This window comes from Aotus nancymaae, unplaced genomic scaffold (assembly GCF_030222135.1).
Source record: "Aotus nancymaae isolate 86718 unplaced genomic scaffold, 86718_ANA_hifiasm-v0.15.2.pri h1tg000020l, whole genome shotgun sequence".
Lineage (NCBI taxonomy): Eukaryota > Metazoa > Chordata > Mammalia > Primates > Aotidae > Aotus > Aotus nancymaae.
Genome location: NW_026988432.1, coordinates 31,707,500 through 31,727,910, shown reverse-complemented (window position 1 = coordinate 31,727,910; position 20,411 = coordinate 31,707,500). Strand labels below are relative to the sequence as shown.

The following is a 20,411-nucleotide window of genomic DNA, read 5'->3' as shown; positions in this document are numbered from 1 at the left end:
TTACGAAGCCTAAATTCTACACAGGAAAACAGATCATACACAAGTGAACAGATAAGTGTTAAGTTGACAGCACAGAATTGTGGTGGTTGAGTGAAAAATATTAGATAAAATGTATAGTCAGATAAAGAGGAGAGATACTAAAATAAACATTTAAAATTGGAATTTTAAAGGCATTAGCATAGAAGACAGAGGGTGAATTTTGATACACTCTCCGTCTCAGTGGTTCTCAGGCAGGGATAATTTTTCCCCTTGAAGACATTAGGCAATGTCTGGAGACATTTTTATTGTCAAGACCCGAGAGGTGCCACTGACATCTAATGAGTAGGGGCCAGGAATGCTGCCAAACATCCTACGATGCACAGGACAGCTTCTCCCTGCCCCTGCAGAGAGGAATATAGAACAAAGCGTCAACAAGGCCAAAGTGGAGAAACCCTGCTTTCTGTCCTTACATCGTAAATGTCCATATTCATTTATTCTGCTGATCTCTAGACATTGAGGATAGAGGTCTATAATAAAAATCTAACATAAGATTAATTATTTAGAGTTGTAACACTTTGGCCTTGTTAAAGCGAATAGCTGATACTTAACATGCTTTCTATGTATCAGACACTGTTCCAGGCCCTTAACATATTAACTCATTTAGCCCTCCTAATATAACCTAATTCTGTAGGTGCGATCATAATGCCTATTTTAGAGGTGAGAAACTAAGACACAGAGACGGTTAGTTGCCCAAGGTCCAATTGCAGATAGTGCCTTAAAACCCAGGCAGCCTGACACAAAACCTAAGCTTTGAATCACTACCTGCCTAGTCCAAGGCAGGACACGTACCTGCAGCTTGAACGATCCCAGTGAGGCAAAATCCTCGGCTTCTCGGTGGAGTCCACTCCGTCAGTGTTGGGGTGTTCTTTACATTCCTCAGAAATCCATCTCCCTTTATCTTTCATCCATTGCTTCTATTCTGCTTTCTAGAATAATTCAGGATATTGTTTCTGTGATAGTCTTTTGAATATTAAAAGACGATAATAGGTGCTTAACAAATAGGAATTGATTAGGTCAGTGGTTCCCAAACTTTGCTGTACAGTGGAATCGCCTGGGAATCTTTAAACAAATACTGATGCCCAGCTCTTCCCTAGACATTCTGATTTAATTGATATGGGGCGTGGCGGGGCCTCAGGTGAGTCTAGCATGCAGTGTAGATAAGTTATAGATGATCTACTGTAGATGTTGGGAATAATTAATTTCTCTCTTCGGACCAAATCTTGTACTGTTTGACAATTTGATTTAATTCTGGAATAAGTATGACATCATAACCTAAGTCCTTAAATATCGTTTGTGTGATATGATGCTTGAGCCCTGCTGCCATCCAGGTGTGCTGCCACCTCAGTGTAGCCTGCTGCTGTGCTCAGCTCTGGACCAACCACTTCAGTGTCCTCCAAGGACCGCCACACTCTAAACCTAAACCTAGCAGAAAAGGAGATGCTCCCCCAGCCCTCGTGGTTAACACTGCTGCAAACAATGCAAAACTTTTTCAAGTTGTGTCTGAGGCTGGGGCTGGGACAGGCATGGCAGGGTTAGAGTGTAAACCCAAGAAAATGGCAAAGACAGCTCTGCATTTAAGGGAATGCCCACCTTCTCAGGTGGAAAACAGGCAGGGCCGGAGCAGGTACAACACTCAAAAGTCTGCCAGGAGCATCGGTGATGGGCCTTCTGGCAATCAGGCCACACGCTGTCCCTGATCCCTATGCATGAGGTATTGCCAGAGTAACGGCCAAAGGCACATGTGGCACCACCAGGAAGAAAGGCTCTCCGAGCCCCGACTCCACGCTGCAAGGCTGGACAACCCAGCACCGAGGACCCCAGTGTGGTGAGGGTCACAGAAAAAAGATGCCTCTTGTTCAACTTCAAAATAAATAGTTAGAAAGTGGTAGGACCCAGCCAGGTGCAGTGGGTCACACCTGTAATCCCAGCACTTTGGAAGGCTAAGGTGGACGGATAATCTGAGGTCGGGAGTTCGAGACCAGCCTGACCAACATGGAGAAGCCCTGTCTCCACTAAAAATACAAAAAAAATTAGCTGGGTGTGGTGGCAGGTGCCTATAATCCCAGCTACTCGGGAGGCTAAGACAGGAGAATCCCTTAAACCTAGGAGGTGGAGATTGCGGTAAGCCGAGATCACGCCATTGCGCTCCAGCCTGGGCAAGATACTAAAATAAACATTTAAAATTGGGATTGTGAAGGCATTAACATAGAATATAGAGGGTTAATTTTAATTTTGATACCTCTTTCAGTGGTTCTCAGGCAGGGATAACGAGCATTTTTTGTTTGTTTTTGTTTTGTTTTGTTTTGTTTGAGATGGAGTTTCACCTGGGCAACAAGAGTGAAACTTTGTCTCAAAAAAAAAAAAAAAAAGAAAGAAAGAAAGTGGTAGGACCCAAACTTGGCATCCTGAGGCCCATACCCACCCTCCTAATGCCCTACCAGACCACCACTCTGACAACCGCGTTCCTTCTCTTGCTACTGTCTGAATCTGAGCTTTGGAGAATCAATGCCACTTCCCTCTTTCTCTTTGAAACAACAGGGAAGGACCTTCCTTTTTGTTTAACCAGCTCGTTGTTGCTATATAAGAATTATAAGGGGTGTGGAGAAGGCCCGGTGCTCAGTAAATTTCCATGGCACACCTGACTGCCCTTCACACCAGGGTGTCAGCTGCGGCCTGGGAGCAGCGTGCTAGGAGGGAAGGCCGCCCTGGGGCACAGCTCACCAGGCTGAAATATGGATCCCAGCAGAGGAAGCTTCATTCTAAACCCAGGCTCCATTCCAAGGTCACCCATTCCCTCATTCCTCTCATTCTTGACTGCTTGGGCTTAAAATCTGCATTCCCAGATGGAAAGGTGGACATGAACTCCCCTCAGCATCCTGCATTCCTCAGATGTTGGCCATCGGGCTATTTATTAAGTAGATTTCTAGCCTGTTCCTATCATTTAAGCTGAGTTCCCCAGTCCGGTACAGTGTTTTCTGGGTTCATATAAATATGATTGAGCACCCCCTCCCTTGCTATTCCTTTCACAAGTTTATAGATTCTGGTCCAGTGTTTGGTTATTAAAAGACCATTCATTCAGAAACAAGAGTGGGCAAAGTTTAAGAGCCCTCCGGGCTCTTTAAATACTACTCCCTGAAGAAATCATACTTATTCCAGAATTAAATCAAATTGTCAAAAAGTACAAATTTTCGTCCAAAGGGAGAAACCAAATTATTCCCAATATCTACAGTAGATCATATATAACTAATCTCCATTGCATGCTAGACTCACCTGAGGCCCTGCCATGCCCCATATCAATTAAATCAGAATGTCTAGGGAAGAGCTGGGCATCAGTATTTGTTTAAAGATTCCCAGGGGATTCCACTGTACAGGAAAGTTTGGGAACCACTGACCTAATCAGTTCCTATTTGTTAAGCACCTGTGATGTACTGGGCATAAAGAGTCCTGTCCTCACAAAGGTCATGTGACCTAACAATGGGGAAAAGAACTACAGAGTCTTAAAGCTGGCAAATCATCCCCCAAACCAGCCTCTTCATGTCACAGATGAGGCTGTGACAAGCTCACAGTCACACGATGAACTGTGCAGATCCCTGCTGGAAGCTGGAGCCCTCCACTCCGGGGCCAGTACTCTGCCTGCTCTGCCATTCCCCTTCCTTTCTTTTTCTGCCCTCGAAGGACTGCAAAAATATGGACAATTCAGCCTGGCCAGAGAAAGCTGTCTGACAGCACTGCCGAACAAATCCTCCCTAATCCCAGTACCACCAAGTTACTCCAAGGCTCAGGGATGTTTGGGCTTTAGGCCATTCTCCAGATGTGCCACATACTACCTTTCCACAATGCTCTGCAGTCCTCAAGAGCAGGAGACATGCCTACTCCTCCTTTCCAAGGGCTCACAACCCCCAGGGTAGCAGTAAATGGGCAGGTGCCACCAAAGAGGACGTGTCAGCCGTGGCTTGACAGAGACAGCAAGGGTGACAAAGACCTCAGACCTCAGCTAGGGGTCAAGCTCAGAGCCTCTAGCCTACACTTGGCTACCAATAGGCTGGGTGCCTTTTAGTTAAATCATACATCAATATAGCCTAGTATATTTTCAATATTCCTAGAATATTTCTATGGATTTCAGAAGGTCTGGAGGAAATCCCCTAGAGCCCTGAAACTTCCAATGGCATTCTAGGGAGAAGGTGCATTCCAGTCCCGTCAAAGCAGAAGCCATATGTTCCTCAGAAGCATCCATGCCCAGCCTGTGTTGGGGGACCTGGCTTTGTATAAGGGATGTTCAGATGCCTGCTGGGTGGTGGAGTGAGAAGCTGTTTGTTCCAGCTTATGCCTCCCATGTTCTCTCACACGCTGGAGGGTGCAGTCATCCTTCCATTCCACTCCATTACTCCCCGAGGAATGGCTCAAATCTGGCCCGGAGTCTGGTTTTTGCGTTATTGGCCCATGCTCCAGTGACCTGTATTCTGTTAACTTTGCAGCTGTTACAAGCCATCCCTGTTGGAGTCGGCCAGGTGTATGGCTGTGACAATCCCTGGACAGGCGGCGTGTTCCTGGTGGCTCTGTTCATCTCCTCACCACTCATCTGCTTGCATGCAGCCATTGGCTCAATTGTGGGGATGCTAGCAGGTAGGACAGAGCTCCCTCCTCTTCATGTCCTCAGGATAATTCACTCGAGATCATTTCCCCCCACATATAGCAAATCTTCCAGACATTCTCTTCCCTAGAGTTTTAAAATACTTTCAGGGAGACAGGCACAGTGGCTCACACCTGTAATCCCAGCACTTTGGTAAGCCAAGGAGGATGGATTACCTGAGGTCATAGAGAAACCCCATCTCTACTGAAAAAAAAAAAAAATACAAAAATTAGCTGGGCTTGGTGGTGGGCACCTGTAATCCCAGCTATTTGGGAAGCTGAGGCAGGAGAATTGCTTGAACCTGGAAGGTAGAGGTTGCAATGAGCGAAGATTGTACCACTTCACTCCAGCCTGGGCGATAGAGACTCCATCTCAAAAAAAAAAAACACTGTCAGGGGCGGGGATTTATTTTTTCTTTTCCTTTCATGAGTCAGACTGCAAAAGCAGGACATGTGGAGAGAGGCAAGGGGGTAAGGATTAAGTTGGCCTGCAAACTAAGCCCCTGAAGCTGAGGGTGCAGGATGGACACGGGGTGGGGGCAGGAGCAGTAACCAACACCAACTGTGGTATATTAATAAATGGCCCAGCACTTTGAAACTTTTGGTAAGATACAAAGAAAATTGTTCTCAAACATTGGATTGCCATTTGACACATGTGATTAAATATTTCTACCTATGTATATGTACGCACACGCATTTACATAGGTATTTGCTCTTTCTGACAAGAGTCAGAGATTAGGGTAGGAGCATTGGGAGTAGGAACCTGTTTTAGACTTCTTCCAAAACTTTTTAAAGTATTTTTTTATTTGGAAATAATTTTCAACTCATCAAAAAACGGTAAAAATAAAAATAATATGAGGCATCTATACATTGTTTCCCCACTATTCACGTCTTGCTCCTGCTGTATCATTCATCCATCTACATATATCCGTATGCGTATAGAAATATTTTTCTGGATTATTTGAAACAGAACTTTTAAAAAATGTTTGTTTAAATCTTCAGACCTTTTTGAAATCTTTCTTGCTCAGACTGCAGTTGCTATGGTCAAAGGAGTAGGAAGGGGCCTAGAATCCCACCTCCTTGCCTCTTCTCACACAGGAGGAAGTAGTCGGACCTCCAAGTGAAGCTTGTGGCTTTGATAAATGGTTTGGAAACCACTGTTCTCTTCTCATTGAAGGTCTCCTAAGACCAGATGCCATTTGTAGAGGCTCTTTTGATGGGCAGGTTTGGAGGTGAACAACAGCATGGAGGCCACCCTGAGACCTAGCACCAGACACAGGGTGGTCTTTGCTCTGTGGCCCCAAATCAGACAGAAATACCACCCCTTGTCCCACAGCCCTGTCGGTGGCCACGCCCTTCAAGACCATCTACACAGGCCTCTGGAGCTACAACTGCGTCCTCTCCTGCATCGCCATCGGGGGCATGTTCTATGCCCTCACCTGGCAGACTCATCTTCTGGCCCTCATCTGCGGTAGGTGTTCAGAAAAGCTGACAACCAGATCACTCTAACTATTTCTTCTCCCCTTGTTTATGTGAAATCCATGGTGACCACTAAGCAATACTATTCAGCAGCGACAGAAAGGCCAACGGCTTGCATCCTAACACCAGTGCTGCCCTTAACACCTGGGGAGTTCAGGTTCCTTTTCTGTCAAATGGGATCACAGCCACCTCACCATGTTATACTTACACAGTGTTGTCAAGTTTATAAGGAAATCACATATGCATTTCCTTGTGTGCTAGTGACAGCTTTCTCTCTATAACTCTTCATTCAACAACTGTTTACACAGCACCACCAAGTGCCAGGACCTAGTCTAGGCATAGAAGATATCATGGTGACCACATCCTCATGAAGCTACAGCCTAGGAGAAGAGAAGTAATTGCACAAATAGTTATTAAGGCTGCAGCATCCACAAAGGTTGTTGGAACGATCCAGTGAGGTGATGTACGAGGAGCACTAAAAATCATAACGATGTTATGGAAGCTCGATTTCCATGGAGTAAATAGAGAATATGCTGCCAGAAGGGAAATCAGGCATAGTCCTTCTCATATACCTGTATCCCAGAACCTGACCCTGTTATATAAATATATGAACTCACTTAATCCCCCCAGGATACCACCAGGCATAGCCTGCCTGGCCCATTTTACAGATAAGGAAATGAGACTCAGAGGGGCTAATTAACTTGCCCTAGAATATAGCTATTAATGGCAAAAGGGAGAGTCAACCCCAGCCCAAGCTTCCCACCAGCTTTCCCCTCCTGGCATTGTTTTCTGGAAGCAGGACAGGACATTAATACATAAAACTGGAGTCAAGGAAACAGAAGAATGGCATCTGGAACAGCTGCTCTTGTTTTTTTCCCACTTATGCATGGAGACTGAGAATGACTTCCATATCCTTTGCACCCCCTCAGCAGCCAGCATGAGGCTGGGCATGGAGACAGGGGGCCCCGTAAATATTTGTCAAGTCAAAAGTGCCTGCTATTTTAAGCTCAGACTGTAACTGCCTTTGGCCTTCAAAGAAGTGGCAGATTCCAGTGGCTGGAATCATCTGGGAAGCCTACAGGGGGAGGCTGGGGTTTATCTCAGTACTTCTGGTAGGATTTGAGTTGGCAAAGAGAGAGAGAAGAGGTGTTCTGGACAGAGAAGGAGAAAGGGCAAAGCTGCAGGGCAGAAGGAGCTTGTCCAGAGGCCCCAGCTACGTGGATGAGCTCTCCTGACTGCCCTCAGGACCCAGCTCCCATGAAGGAACCCAGCTACCTGGCTCCTTGGTACTGGTTCAGGGGCCCAGTAAGGTTCAGCCCTAGTGAGACCCAGTGAGCATCAAGCAGCATCACAGCTGCTCAGAGTCTTGAATAGGAGGGACCTTGGCAGGAATGCATATAGTCTGACCACTCTTCCCCAACAACAGACAATCATCCAGCCTGTGCTAGCTCATCCCTACCATCAGCATAGACAAGCAAATAATGTGTGTTGACCCCTGACTCTGTGCAAGGCCACTGTGGAAGCAGGAAGGGGATAAAAGGAAATGTAAGTTTTAATCTCTGCCCAAAGAATGTGCAGTCTGGTGGGAGACAGGCCTCACCTATCTACAGAGATAACTAATGCCAGGCAAGTTTCCCAGATGTCAGGTCATGGTGCAGAATCTGAGGCTGCAGGAGACAGGGTGGGACTCTTGTTCTTGGTATGGGCTCTCTGTCCTGCAATGGCAGTGGCTTAGTGGGAAGGCTCTGGGAAGCTGACTCTGGTGATCCGTGTTCCTCCACAGCCCTGTTCTGTGCATACCTGGAAGCAGCCATCTCCAACATCATGTCAGTGGTAAGTGTGGATTCTCCTAAACACTACCCCAAAATGCTCTTCCCTAACCAGAGCTTCTGGACATACAGGGTTGTGGGATCTGGTAGAAGAACACTGCAGGGGTAGTGGTAGCTGGTGCTCACATAACATCTCTGTCAAGGTTTATCTAAGGTTGTCCAGAGAAGGATTGACAATTGCATACATGTACCTCTAGCGGAGGGAAGTGTGTGTGTGTGTGTGTGTGTGTGTGTGTGTGTGTGTGGAAAGATTGCAATGTAACTAGCTGTGGAAAACACAGACAGACAAAGGGAGCCATGTGGCTGGATATGGGAGACCATCCTCAGGCCAATTCTCAGCTCCATCATTGAAATATTCTGATTGTACCTCAAATTACTTGTTTTGTTTTGTTTTGTTTTCTTTGCAAGACAGGGTCTCGTACAGTTGCCCAGGCTGGAGTGCAGTGGTGCAATTTTGGCTCACTGCAGCCCCAGCCTCCCAGGACTCAAGCCATCCTCCCACTTCAGCCTCCCAAGTAGCTGGGACTACAGGCATGCACCATCATGTCCAGCTGTCTTTTGTATTTTTTTGTAGAGATGAGGTCTCACTTTGTTGCCAAGGCTGGTCTGGGCTCCAGTGATCCTCCCACCTTGGCCTCCCAAAGTGCTAGGATTACAGGCATAAGCCACTGCACCCAGCCCCAAATTCTTTGACCAACTACTGTGACATTCTGAATCCAGGAATATCAATGCCTTCACCGGAGGGAGGATCTCCATCCTCAACGCCTTGTCGCATCCTTCTCCCCCAGGGTCACCAGCCCAACACAGGAAACTAGAAACGTCCTTCAGCCCCCAATGCTTTTGTTTCCAGGTGGGCGTGCCACCAGGCACCTGGGCCTTCTGCCTTGCCACCATCATCTTCCTGCTCCTGACAACCAACAACCCGGCCATCTTCAGGCTCCCACTCAGCAAAGTCACCTACCCCGAGGCCAACCGCATCTACTACTTGACAGTGAAAAGCAGTGAAGAAGAGAAGGCCCCCAGCGGTGACTAGCCCCGTTCCAGGAAGAAATGCTCTTTGCCTGACGTGGTGTCTGCTCCCTGTGTTCTCAGCTCTGGTTCAATCAGTTGCAGCACTCACCTTCTTTGCCTCTCCTTGCACCTGTGTAGAATCAAGCACACCTGTAACTTTCTTTCCCTGAAGCTGATTTTCATTCTCTGCCCAAATCTCCATAACTACGTATTGTGAGACATTAAGGGAAGTTGGTATTACAGTAAGGTTGCTGGAGTTAGCAATAAGGAGTGTGTCTTAAATGTTGTTGACTTAAAACAAAAACAGTCTTTTGGAAAGGTAATTAACAGGTGATCTTCTTGGCATGTTAAACTAAAATTAAATTTGTTGAGTGGTTCCTAGGCAGACACAGAGTTGGGGGTAAAGTCAAGGGACACAGGCTAGGAAGGGAAGGCTCTCTTAGTGGCTGAGCTAGAGGCTAATGACCACAAAGAGAGGAATTTCACACTGATGTAATTTTAAAGTCAAAACAGGGAAAATTGGGGCATGAAACTATCTAAATAAGAAGGTTTAAACATTCAGTGGTCTTTGTAAGGGGCAGGTGATATTCCATAGCAGGAAGGAATTAATAAATTAGAATCCTATATGTGACTTCAGTATGGAGGATAAGCATTTCTTGGTTTAGGTCAAACCAGCATCTCTTTTTTTATCTAATTTTTTTTTTTTTACTTTAAGTTCTGGGGTACATGTGCAGAATGTGCAGGTTTGTTACATAAGTATACATGTGCCATGGTGGTTTGCTGCACCTATCAACCCATCATCTAAGTTTTAAACCCCACATGCATTAGGTATTTGTCCTAATGCTTTTCCTCCCCTCACTTCCCACCCCCTGAAAGGCCCCAGTGTGTGATGTTCCCCTACCTGTGTCCATGTGTTCTCATTGTTCAACTCCCACTTATCAGTGAGAACATGCAGTGTTTGGTTTTCTGTTCCTGTGTTAGTTTGCTGAGAATGATGGCTTCCAGCTTCATCCATGTCCTTGCAAAGGACGTTAACTCATTCTTTTTCATGGCTGTGTAGTATTCCATGGTGTATATGTGCCATCTTTTCTTTATCCAGTCTATCACTAATGGATATTTGCATTGATTCCAAGTCTTTACTATTGCATATAGTGCTGTGATAAACATACATGTGCCTGTGTCTTTGTAGTAGAATGATTTATAATCCTTTGGGTATATACCCAGTAATGGGATTGCTGGGACAAATCAAACCAGCATCTCTAAGCAGAGATTTCAGTTTTAAGGAAAGTACCTGAGTTCCATGTGTAAAAAGCTTGGGAAATTTATTTCATGTTTCTATTTGCTTGTGAGCATGGGAAGCTTTATGAAGTGTATGATATTTAAAACAAATCGGTAGCCCTGACTGTAGAAAGACAGTTATCTATGAATTTCATAATTTGATTTCCCAACTATAGTCAGTAGCTTTCATTTGGTCTTTAAATATATATATATATAGATCAAGGGTCAGCAAACTTTTTCTGTAAAGAGCCAGATGGTAAATATTTTCTGCTGGGAGACCATATATTCTCTTTGGCAAAGTCTTAACTCTGTCATTGTAGCATAAAAGTAGCCATACGCAACATGTAAACAAATGAGTATGGCTATGTGCCAATAAAACTTTATTAAACAGGCAGTGAGGTAGATTTGGTCCACAAGCTGTAGTTTGCAGATCCCTCATAGAGACAGTCAACATACTAATGCTTACAAACTGGTGGGCAGAGCACAGGCCCAAATGGACACTACCAAGTCCCTTGCAACAGACATAGCAAAGGGGTTTTACATGCTGGGTGATGGTAGGAAAACTCTCAGGAAATGAAGGACATCCAGAAAAGTGAATAACATGACTGGAATCAGGAGGACCTACTCTGGGGCTGCCAGAGGACTGAAAGACCCAGTGATGTGCACTAACGGATGCAGTTTTAAACCAAGACCTGCCTTCCACATTGTCTGGGAATTATTTCTAAGGCTTACTCTTCTCTAACCTCTCACTGTGTTCTCCATCTGCCAGAAAGCACAGCACCCTTGAATGAGGAAAAAATAATGACTCTTCAGTGCTGGAGTTTCCCAAACAGAAAGGACAGGCAGGTTCAGAGAATCCCAAGGTTGGAAGAGTGTGTGGAGATCAGGTGGTCCCATTCCATGCTGCCTAAAAACCTCTACAATATTTGGATAAGGGCTTCAGCTCTCTGCCAGGCTTCCAGAAGGGGTTCAATTACCCAAAATGGAGGTGAGACTCCCAAAGCATTTTAACAACAGATAACCAGAACCAGAGATCCCATTCATTGCCCTGGAAAAATCCCCTCCTGTCTTCATCAAGCCCTATGAGGCTGTCCACCCAAAGCATTGGATCTCACTGGGAACTGTCTTTTAGCCATGCTTACTAGATCCCTAGGAAAGGAAAACTATTTGGATGTAAAAAAAAATTATTTCAGCTGACTTGGACAAGATTATCTCTTTCTTTTCACACCAACTCCCCCCATCTCCCCAACCCCTGCCAACTCTTCACCTCATCTTATGAAACTAGAGAGCTCCTGGAGTGATCCTGTCCCACCTTCCCCAGGACTTCCCCACCTCATCCATCTGCTGAATGAGGAGGTGAAAGATCTCTAAACTTACAGATTCACAGCACCAACATGAGGTTGCATGGGAGCAGGCCACCATGAAAGAAGAAGAAGGGCTTGGGGACCCATATTTTGGCAGTTTTTCTACCATCACCTAAAACTACCAGCAACAGCTCTTCGTTGTACAAATGATAGTGTCTATGTTGAACATAAATATGCAATCATTATGATGTGTCTGCTTGGAGAGAAAGGGACTTTAGAGGAGTCTGTGTCTCAAACTCTTCTATCACACCTGTCTTCCGCTCTCCCTCTCCCAGTCTTCTCATCTCCTCTTCCTCTGCTCTCCCCAACACTTTCTCCCATTTTTATCTCCTCTCATGCAACACTGATGAATTCTATCAGCCATAACAGTCTTGTCCTGCTGCACTTTAAAATGGCAGATCTTAAATCATCTAATTTCTTCAGTAATTGACATAGTTAAGTTCTATACTTCATCTTGAGTCCAGCTTGAGCATTTGTTTGCTAAGATATAATCAATTTTCTTTAGCTTTAAATGTTTGTTGACATAGAGTTACTTATAATGTTCTCATAGAGTAATCTCAATCTCTCCTGTATGCATGGTTTTATCTCCTTCTCCTTTCTAATCTTACATAATTTTGTTATCTCTTTTGTTTAAGCAGGTTTGCAAGGGGTTCATTAATTTTACCGACTTTTTCAAAGAAGCAATTTTGGATTTATGTGTATCCTTTCTACTTGTTTTGGTTTGCTTTCTATTTATTTTTCTTGTTTTCTTATGGTTCATTTAAATGTTATTTTCTAATGTTTTAAAATTGATGTCAGATTCCTTCATTTTAGGTCTTTCTCTTTTAACAGCAAAGCCAATTACAGCTATTAATCTTCTCCTGAGTACAACTTTAGCTGGGTACTACAGGTTTTAGAATAAAGAAGTCTACATTTCTCATTTTTTAATAGTGTATAATTTTAATTTTTATTTCTCCTTGGTTATTTGAGGATTTTTAATAATACATTTCTTAATTTCTAGCATTTAGGAATCTTGATTTTTTTTAACTTTCTATGTATAGTTTTATTGGATTATGAGCAGAAATATGGCCTGTAAAATCTTTATCTTAAAATTGTGTGAATTTTTCTTGGTTGCCAAGTACCTGATTGATTTGGACATATAAAATTAAACTTTTTACTTTGAAAGAAATACATATTAAATTGATTTGTTGTATTATTCAATTTCTCTGTTCTTTTTTTTTTTATTTGGGATCTTAATTCTGAAAAGGATTTGTTAAATCGACTATAATTGTACAGTTTTATTAATTTCTCTTTGCATTTCTGAAACATTCACCTCAGATAGTTATCACAATGTTTAATGCCTATTAATTTATGACAACCATTGATTCCTCATAAATTTTGCCTTTTATTACAAATTACCCTCTTTATTCTAGTTAGTGCTTTTAACCATCACTCCAACTTAACCAATATTAATATTGTTGTGCCTTCTTTCTGATATTTTCTCATCCCTTTGTTTTAACCTTTATCATTTCTTTTAAATTTTTAACTTATTGTTTACTTTTAACTATAAAATTTAAAAATAACATATATGTTTCATGTTTTTATCTAATCTCAGTGTTTCTATAATTTAATAGGTTAGCCTCTTCCCATCTTGTGTAATAACTAATATGCTAGTTTTTTCTTTCACTTTATTTTTTACTGTTCATTTTTCTTTGCTGTTTGGTTTTTTTCATTTTTCTCAGTTTACAAGTTTGATCATGTTTCTTTCTTTCTTCCCTTTGTTAATTTGGAAGGTCTACTGTCGTTTTCCATTCTGCTAGTGGTTATTACCCCTTTTCCAACACTCATAATCAAAAGCATATTTCTCTCTTATTATATAAAAACAAGAGGAAAAATACTTTTCCCTGACAAGATACCCCATTTCTCCAATGATCTTTCCCTTCCCCAAGGAACTAAGGCCCCTGAAATAATTTCACTATTCCCCTCCCCAGTGCCCCAGTCCCTAAAATGCGTTTGCTTCTCCAGCCACCTCCCACTCCTACATTGTGCTAAGATCATTTATGATTTTTAATAATTTTCCTCTTGCAATATGCCTCTTTTTTTCACAAGAATTCTTTCGGAGAATCACACATTCCCAGCAATGCTATCGTCCATTTGGAGTTTACTATTCGTATTGAATACTTACCTTTTGTTACTCTTTCCTCTGTTCTTCTTCCACTGTCTTGCTATCTCTGTTCCAATTCATTTATTCCTTGTTTAAAACTCTTGTAATTTTTTCAAGTAATATTAAAGAACATGGTAACCTATTCTTTGACCCTCTACATGTCCACAGAGCTTCTTACCCCAGCAAACAAGCGACATTTTGGAGGTGTGGGGCTCCTGCCCCTCCTTCTCTCCCCTCAGTGGTCTGTGGATGTTGTTCCTTCATCTTCTGGCTTCTGAGTGTTACACATGAGAAATGTGATGCCAATCTTGTTCTCTTTTCTTTGTAAATAACCTTTTCTTTCTTTCTAGATGAATGTTAGGTGTCCTTTTTATCTGCGGAGTTTGAGAATTTTATGAAGCTAAGCCCAGGGGTGTGACTTTTCTTATCAATCCTGCCTTTTAATCTGCAAATTCAAGTCTTTCTTCAGCTTAGTGACTTTTCTTCTAAGATTTGATTATTGTTTTTCCTCCATCTCTTCCTTTTTCTGTCTCTGGAACTCCTATATTCACGTGTTAGGCTTCCTTGATCTCCAGTCGAGTTGCTTGTGTTCTTCTTCATAATTTTTATCATTTGTATTTTTGCTCTGATTTGAGATGTTCCTTCCATTTGACCTTTGAGGCCACTGATTCAGGTCCCAGCAATAACCTTTCTTTTCTTCAATTCAACAGATAAGTTGAAATTTTTTTTAGTTTAAAAATTATGTTTTTAGTTCCAGAAAACCTTTGAGATGGGGGCTAAAATAGAATCTTCATGTGTGCTTATTTTTTTTTTTTTTAAATTTTCTATTTCCTCTTGCTCCAGAAATCAGATACAGCTTCTTGTAACTCCTGGCCCCAAGCTTCTGGCCATTCCCATTAATCTATCACAGATGGGCCCCTGTGTAGCCTGCCCAGGGCCATTTGCCAACTTTCATGAGTCAAGGAACTCTGTCTGCTTCCTGGCCTAACCCCATTCACTCATTCATCCAGAAGACATTGCATGAGGAACTATTAATGTGTTACTCAGGCCCCAGGTTTGACAACAAACCAGGAAAGAATCAGACCAGCTCCTGCCTTCAAGGAATTCATTTTATGGGACTTTACCTGGCCAGGTGAGTAGTCTCACCTGAGGTGAAGATGAGGATGCAGACTGCCTGAACCCACTGAAGGTCATCCCACCACTTTCTATCTTGAATAAATTATCTTGTCAGGCTGATCTTCTGTTTAAAAAAGTGTTTTAGGCAAGATTTTAAGGGTTCAAGGAAACTTTCAGTGCCTCTTCCTCTTGTATCCCTATCTTTCCATTACCTGCTGCCCAAGCATTCCCACCCATTCCATCAATTTAGGGCTTTGAATCTGTTCAACTGTAAACAGTCCTGAAAAGGTACCACAGTAAGCGTGATCAATCATTTGTATCTTAGGTCAAAGGAACCATTTCCGAGAACACACATAATGAAAAGGGAAGACAGAGTACAGAGGAAAATGGATGGCACATTTTGAGAGGGCAAAGGAGGGCATCCCAAGATGAGGCGAAGCTGAGTGGATGAGGGCCTGGAGCACCCTCGTCTCATGGGGGATGATGATGAAGCTGGTTGTGTTTGGCCTGGAGAAGAGATGAAATAGCTAGGGCCATGTCTGTCTGCAGTATTAGGCAATGCATGTGGAAGAAGTCAACTTGCTCAGTGTTTCTCCAGAGCACAGGGGGAGTGCACTAGGTGGGAGTGATAAGCAAACAGACTTTGAATCAGTGAAGGGTGCTTTTTAACAATGGAAGTTGCTTGAGAGATAATGTCCTTTGAGATCCTAAGTTTCTTGCCCTGATAGAGCTGGAGCAGGGTGTGGAGGCCGGTTGGAGATGCTTGTTTCGAGTGGGTGACCAGACCAGATGACCACCGCAGCCTCTCTTTTCCAATTCCAAGTTTCTGTGATTCTATAGCCCTGAGTTCCTACAGAGGAATAAAGAGGAGGTATCAATGAGGTGATTAAAAAGGTAAGAATATGAAGACCATGTGTTCCAATAATATACCACACATGCCTTTACTACTTTTCTAGAACTTGACCAGTTAGCCATTTGGCCACTTTACCAAAGTGCTCAACATGGTTGCTTGCATGGACAAAAGCTGGGGACCACCATTATTCAACTGCAACTTGGCGTTGCCTTTCTCCTCCCCATCACTCTCCCCTCTGAAGGGACTCTTTCTGGTCAACCCTCTAAGATTTGCCTGTCAGGAAACTATGTCTTCACAGCCTGAGTTTGCGGTTACATCAGACCAGTGTGCAAACATCATGGAACATTTGTTTATGCTTTCCTGTATGAGTCTGAGCTGTGTTTCCTTGGGTCATAAAGGTTATGAGGGACTGGGGACAGCTCTAATCTAAAACCAGGTAGGGGCTGGCAGTTTCAGTGTGGGCATGATTTTTAGTCAGTAAACCATGGTCTCATCTGGCCACTTTAAAGGCATTCACATTTTATGTGAGACTTTTTTGACTTGTCTGGTTTTTCCTGTCTCTAGCCATTCAGAGAAGATGGAAGAATCCACAGGGAACCCTTCTACCCCAAGTGGAGCTAGAAATTCCAAGACCCCAAGAAGGGGGCAAGGGGGAAAATGACAAGCCCTTTTTAACCCTCTGCAATTTGATAACAAGGACCCCCCAACCCCCTTCTACTGCTGCATGGGCTGCTGGAGCAGAATGAAGCAAAGTAAACAGCCCTTTGGAGAACTTCTAGCTCCAGTTTGCATTTATTCCACGTGGGCTTGGGCCCTTTCCCTGGAGGATTTGATCTCCCCAAGTTTAGCTCCTGGTGGTCAGTGCAGGCCTCCTCCCTCTGTAAGGCTGGAAATGTAGAATTGAAGGAAGCCATGAGCATTGTGAAGAAAACCTTGTTCTGAAGTGAATTCCCATTGAGCCTTCAAAGAATCTATAGGCATAAATTGATCTCTTGAAGAGCCCTTGGTATCTGAGCTCCAGCCTTTAGTGGGACCTGTTGGGGACAAGATTCCATCATGGCCTTCTGCTTTCCAAGACAGCACTTTATTGCCCCACCCTGAGTCTAGTGTGTGTGAGACAGATACTCACTACACCTTGAAGAACCATGGTTCCATCTGGCTCATGGAATGTGTATGAACTTTCTGAAAGCCTTCTTAAGGAGTCATCATTTCCTGTCTTTTCAAATTAATGACATATTGCTCACAGGTGGCTCCCTGTAATGTCTGGGGTAGGTGGATGCATAGGTAGCTGGAATGAGCTTGTCTCAAGAAGTTCAGGAGCCCTTGGGAGAGACCAGGGCAAGAGAACAAGAGATAGCAGCGAGGGCTGAGCCAAGAGACCAGCCAGCTGAGACAAGAAAAATGTGAAGGCTCCGTGTTGCCAGCAGATAGCCATGGGCCCTGAACTAGCAACACAAGACAGGCCCCCGTGCTGGCGACCGACCTCCCCTCCACACCATTTCCCACCTCTCCCTGGAATGTGGGGGCCTCCTGGGCTCCTCTCACCCCCTTTGTTTGCTTTTCTTCTTCAGAAGGCCCTCTGTGATTAGGACCCCTCTTCAACAGTTCCCAAACACCTGGCCTGGTGGGAAGGGGGCCTTTGACGTCAGTGGGAGCGTTTGTCTACTCAGGTGTAGCTAATTTCCTCAGTGTGAGGTTTTGCTTCTGAACCTGGGTAGGCTGCCTCACACCCCACCACTGAGTGTGTGTGTGTGTGTGTGTGTGTGTGTGTGTGTGGAGGGGGGCAGGGCACAAGTTTGAGGGTTGATGCATGACCCATCATACTCACAAAGCCAAACAAAACATGTTTGGATTGGGGCCCCTCCCCAGACTGCAGGCCCCCAGACCCTACGGCCTCATGGGACTTGCAAGGGCCAGCTGCCTAATATATAGATGTCAGAGTCCTTCCCTGCTGGTGGGGGTTCGTGACACCCTTCTTGCTCTAAGACGGTCCTGCAGTGAGCCTCCAGGTTTTTAGGACCCCAGTCAGAGGAATCAGAAGGAAGAAAGGTCTGAAAATTTCCATAGAACTAGAAAGGCAGCATCTAGTATTGGGCTGTGCAGAAATTTCCGTCCAGATGCTGATGGCAATCCTGTTCCCCAGCCTGCGCCCTGCCCCTATGGGGAATTAAAAGAGCTTATTGAGGTGGGAAGGCAAATTGGCCCTCTGAGGAGATAACACTTAAATAATTGCTTTAAAGGCAAATGAGAGGTGCAACTGGGAGGTAACCTGTGGGATAACAGGGAAGCTACCAGACAGTCGGCAGCTCTGCCTCTTTAAAGGAAACCTGCCTGATCCAACCAGGTCAGGGGAACCATGGTAGCTGAAGCTAGTCCTCCCCAAGGAGTTTAGGAAACAGTCTTTTGGCAGGAAGGCTAGGGGTACGTGGTTGAGCTGCAGAAGGGGCATTTGTCTTTCTTCTCCCCAATCCTCCATGGTACCCTTTCTTAACTGGCAGATGTGTGCCAGGCACAGGTTCAGGGAATGGAAGCTAGTGAATTTATAGCAAATCAGCCAGAGGATGAGCTGGAGGGCTGAGGCAGGTGAAGGGGTTGGTGTTTAGGAGAAGTCTCAGCACCTGGAGTTGAGGACGAGAGACGCCGCCCAATCGGAAGGAAGCTGCTGCTGCTTTCTAGTCCGGACGGTCTAGATTCCTTCCACTACGTGCAGGAAATCAAAAGGAGCCCAGGTAAGAGGTCCTGGGGAAGAGAGCTGAACTAGGTAGGTGTCCTAGCCAATGAGACCACTTAGCTTTTCAAAGGAAGAGAAGAAAGAAAGGCTGGTCTTGTTTTGTTTCTCCCTTTGGTTGAACTGCACCTGGGGAAGACAGTCCTGGGATGGGAACCTTACCAAGAACGCCAGAGAGAATGTAGATTTTGGAAGCTTCAAGCTGGATAGGATTTTCAATATTTATAGTTCAAACTTCTTATTTTGTAGATGAGGAAACCACGTCTTGTCCAGAGACGTGTCCAGGTGGTAAAAGAGGGTGGGCAGAAGTCCAAGTGTCCTAACTCATAACCCTGAGCGCTTCCTGCTTACCTGCTGCTGAAACCAGGCATATCCACCAACCCTTAAAGCCTTCACCATCCCACACACCCACTGCATGAGACTTCATGTTATTTGTCATCCTTTCCATGACTCTATGACCCACAGCTCTGATATCAGTTTGGTTTCCAGGGCAGCACTGTGCTGAGCTGGGCTTCCGGGATATCACCTCTAGCTAATGAGATAGAGCTGAATACCTTCTGCCCATGATTCATTACCTGCTGCTTCCAGGGAAGACGCTTCTGCTCCAGGCTTCTTGGCCTCTCTCCTCAGGTCCTTACCCCTGCCTCAGAAACACCAATAGAACTGGGTCCTCCAGTGTCCACAAACATCTTGACATCCCAGCTCCTAACAACCTGTCTCCTCAGTAACCCTCTTTTACATACTCAGATTACTGCAGACCTATTCTATGTAGCTACTGACAGTGGATGTTTCTGGAAGACAACCATGCCATAAGGAACAACAGTCCAGGATATTGATGTTCTCTGATCAGAGAATGGACAGCCTTGTAAAGTATATGATAACCTCCAAAACCAGTATCAAAGGATATAAGCCTTGGTGAACTTTGTAACGGAAAGCCATCCTGGAGGTGTCCATGTGCCCAGATACAGTAGGTAGTGCCAGGCCTCTTCCTACTATCACCACTCTGGCCTCATTATACCCCTTCTCTCAGATGCATACAACGTCCACACCCTTCTGTGTGGCCATAGGGAAAAATACATTTACTCTTACGTGCCAACTCTACCTGATTGGTATTGGCTTTCAGGATCTTTGTGTTGAGGATTCTGAGGCTGTATCTAGACTTCTAGGGAAATCGTGCTGGGATCAATTAGCTATGTCTGCCATAGGTTGCCATAGCTTTTGCATAGCTGTATCTGCCATAGCTGGTGCAGAAGAAGGCATAGAAGAGCATGTGGAGAAAGGAAGTATGAAAGAGAAGAAGCCGTATGCAATGGCTCAGAACTTTCTATGGCCTTTCAGTGGTTACAAATGTGATGACACACAGGTGTTCATTATTTTTGGTAATTGTTATAACTCCTTTTGAGACACAAATTCTTAATTTTTTAATTTAAAAAGTTGCAAATCCATTGATATCATTTGAGAAGGTTCAAACTGTCTGTAAAACACCTACATTGCAGGAGTAAAGAATCCAAAACCAAGAGGTCAGAACCTTGGTTCCTAACTGACCAGCTGTGTGGCCTCAGGTAAGCCACTTATCTCTGGGTCTCAGTTTATTTTTGCCAGTGCTTGAACTCAGAGGTCACTTGGTTAGACAGAATTGCTGATTCCAAATCGTTTCATCAGATTGGAATGCATATATTAAATACTTTTTATGTGCATTGTAACTATCAATATGAAACTCCACTGTGATCCCAACCTCAAAAGATGTAGTCTAGAGTACCTTCTGCAAGGGCAATGGGAATTCAAGGGCTGGAATGATCCATATGGTCAAATAAGCCAAGGATGGCTTCATGGAGGAAGTAGAACACAAACCAGACCTTGAAAGATGAATGGAACTTAGGCGAGAAGAGGGATGGAGGAAGCACAGAGGGCCAGTGATAAGGCCAGAACACCTTGGCAGGTT

The 20,411-nt window shown here is 44.3% G+C and overlaps 1 protein-coding gene across 1 annotated transcript in view; it reads left to right on the top strand.

Moving 5' to 3' along the window:
* SLC14A2 (solute carrier family 14 member 2) overlaps positions 1-20,411 on the top strand; it is a 63,847-nt gene that overhangs the window by 12,599 nt on the left and 30,837 nt on the right. The window contains exons 6-9 of the mRNA XM_012440860.2: positions 4,515-4,662; positions 6,005-6,139; positions 7,931-7,980; positions 8,827-9,001. Of these exons, the coding sequence (XP_012296283.2) occupies positions 4,515-4,662; positions 6,005-6,139; positions 7,931-7,980; positions 8,827-9,001 (508 nt within the window). The remainder of the gene's footprint in view (positions 1-4,514; positions 4,663-6,004; positions 6,140-7,930; positions 7,981-8,826; positions 9,002-20,411) is intronic.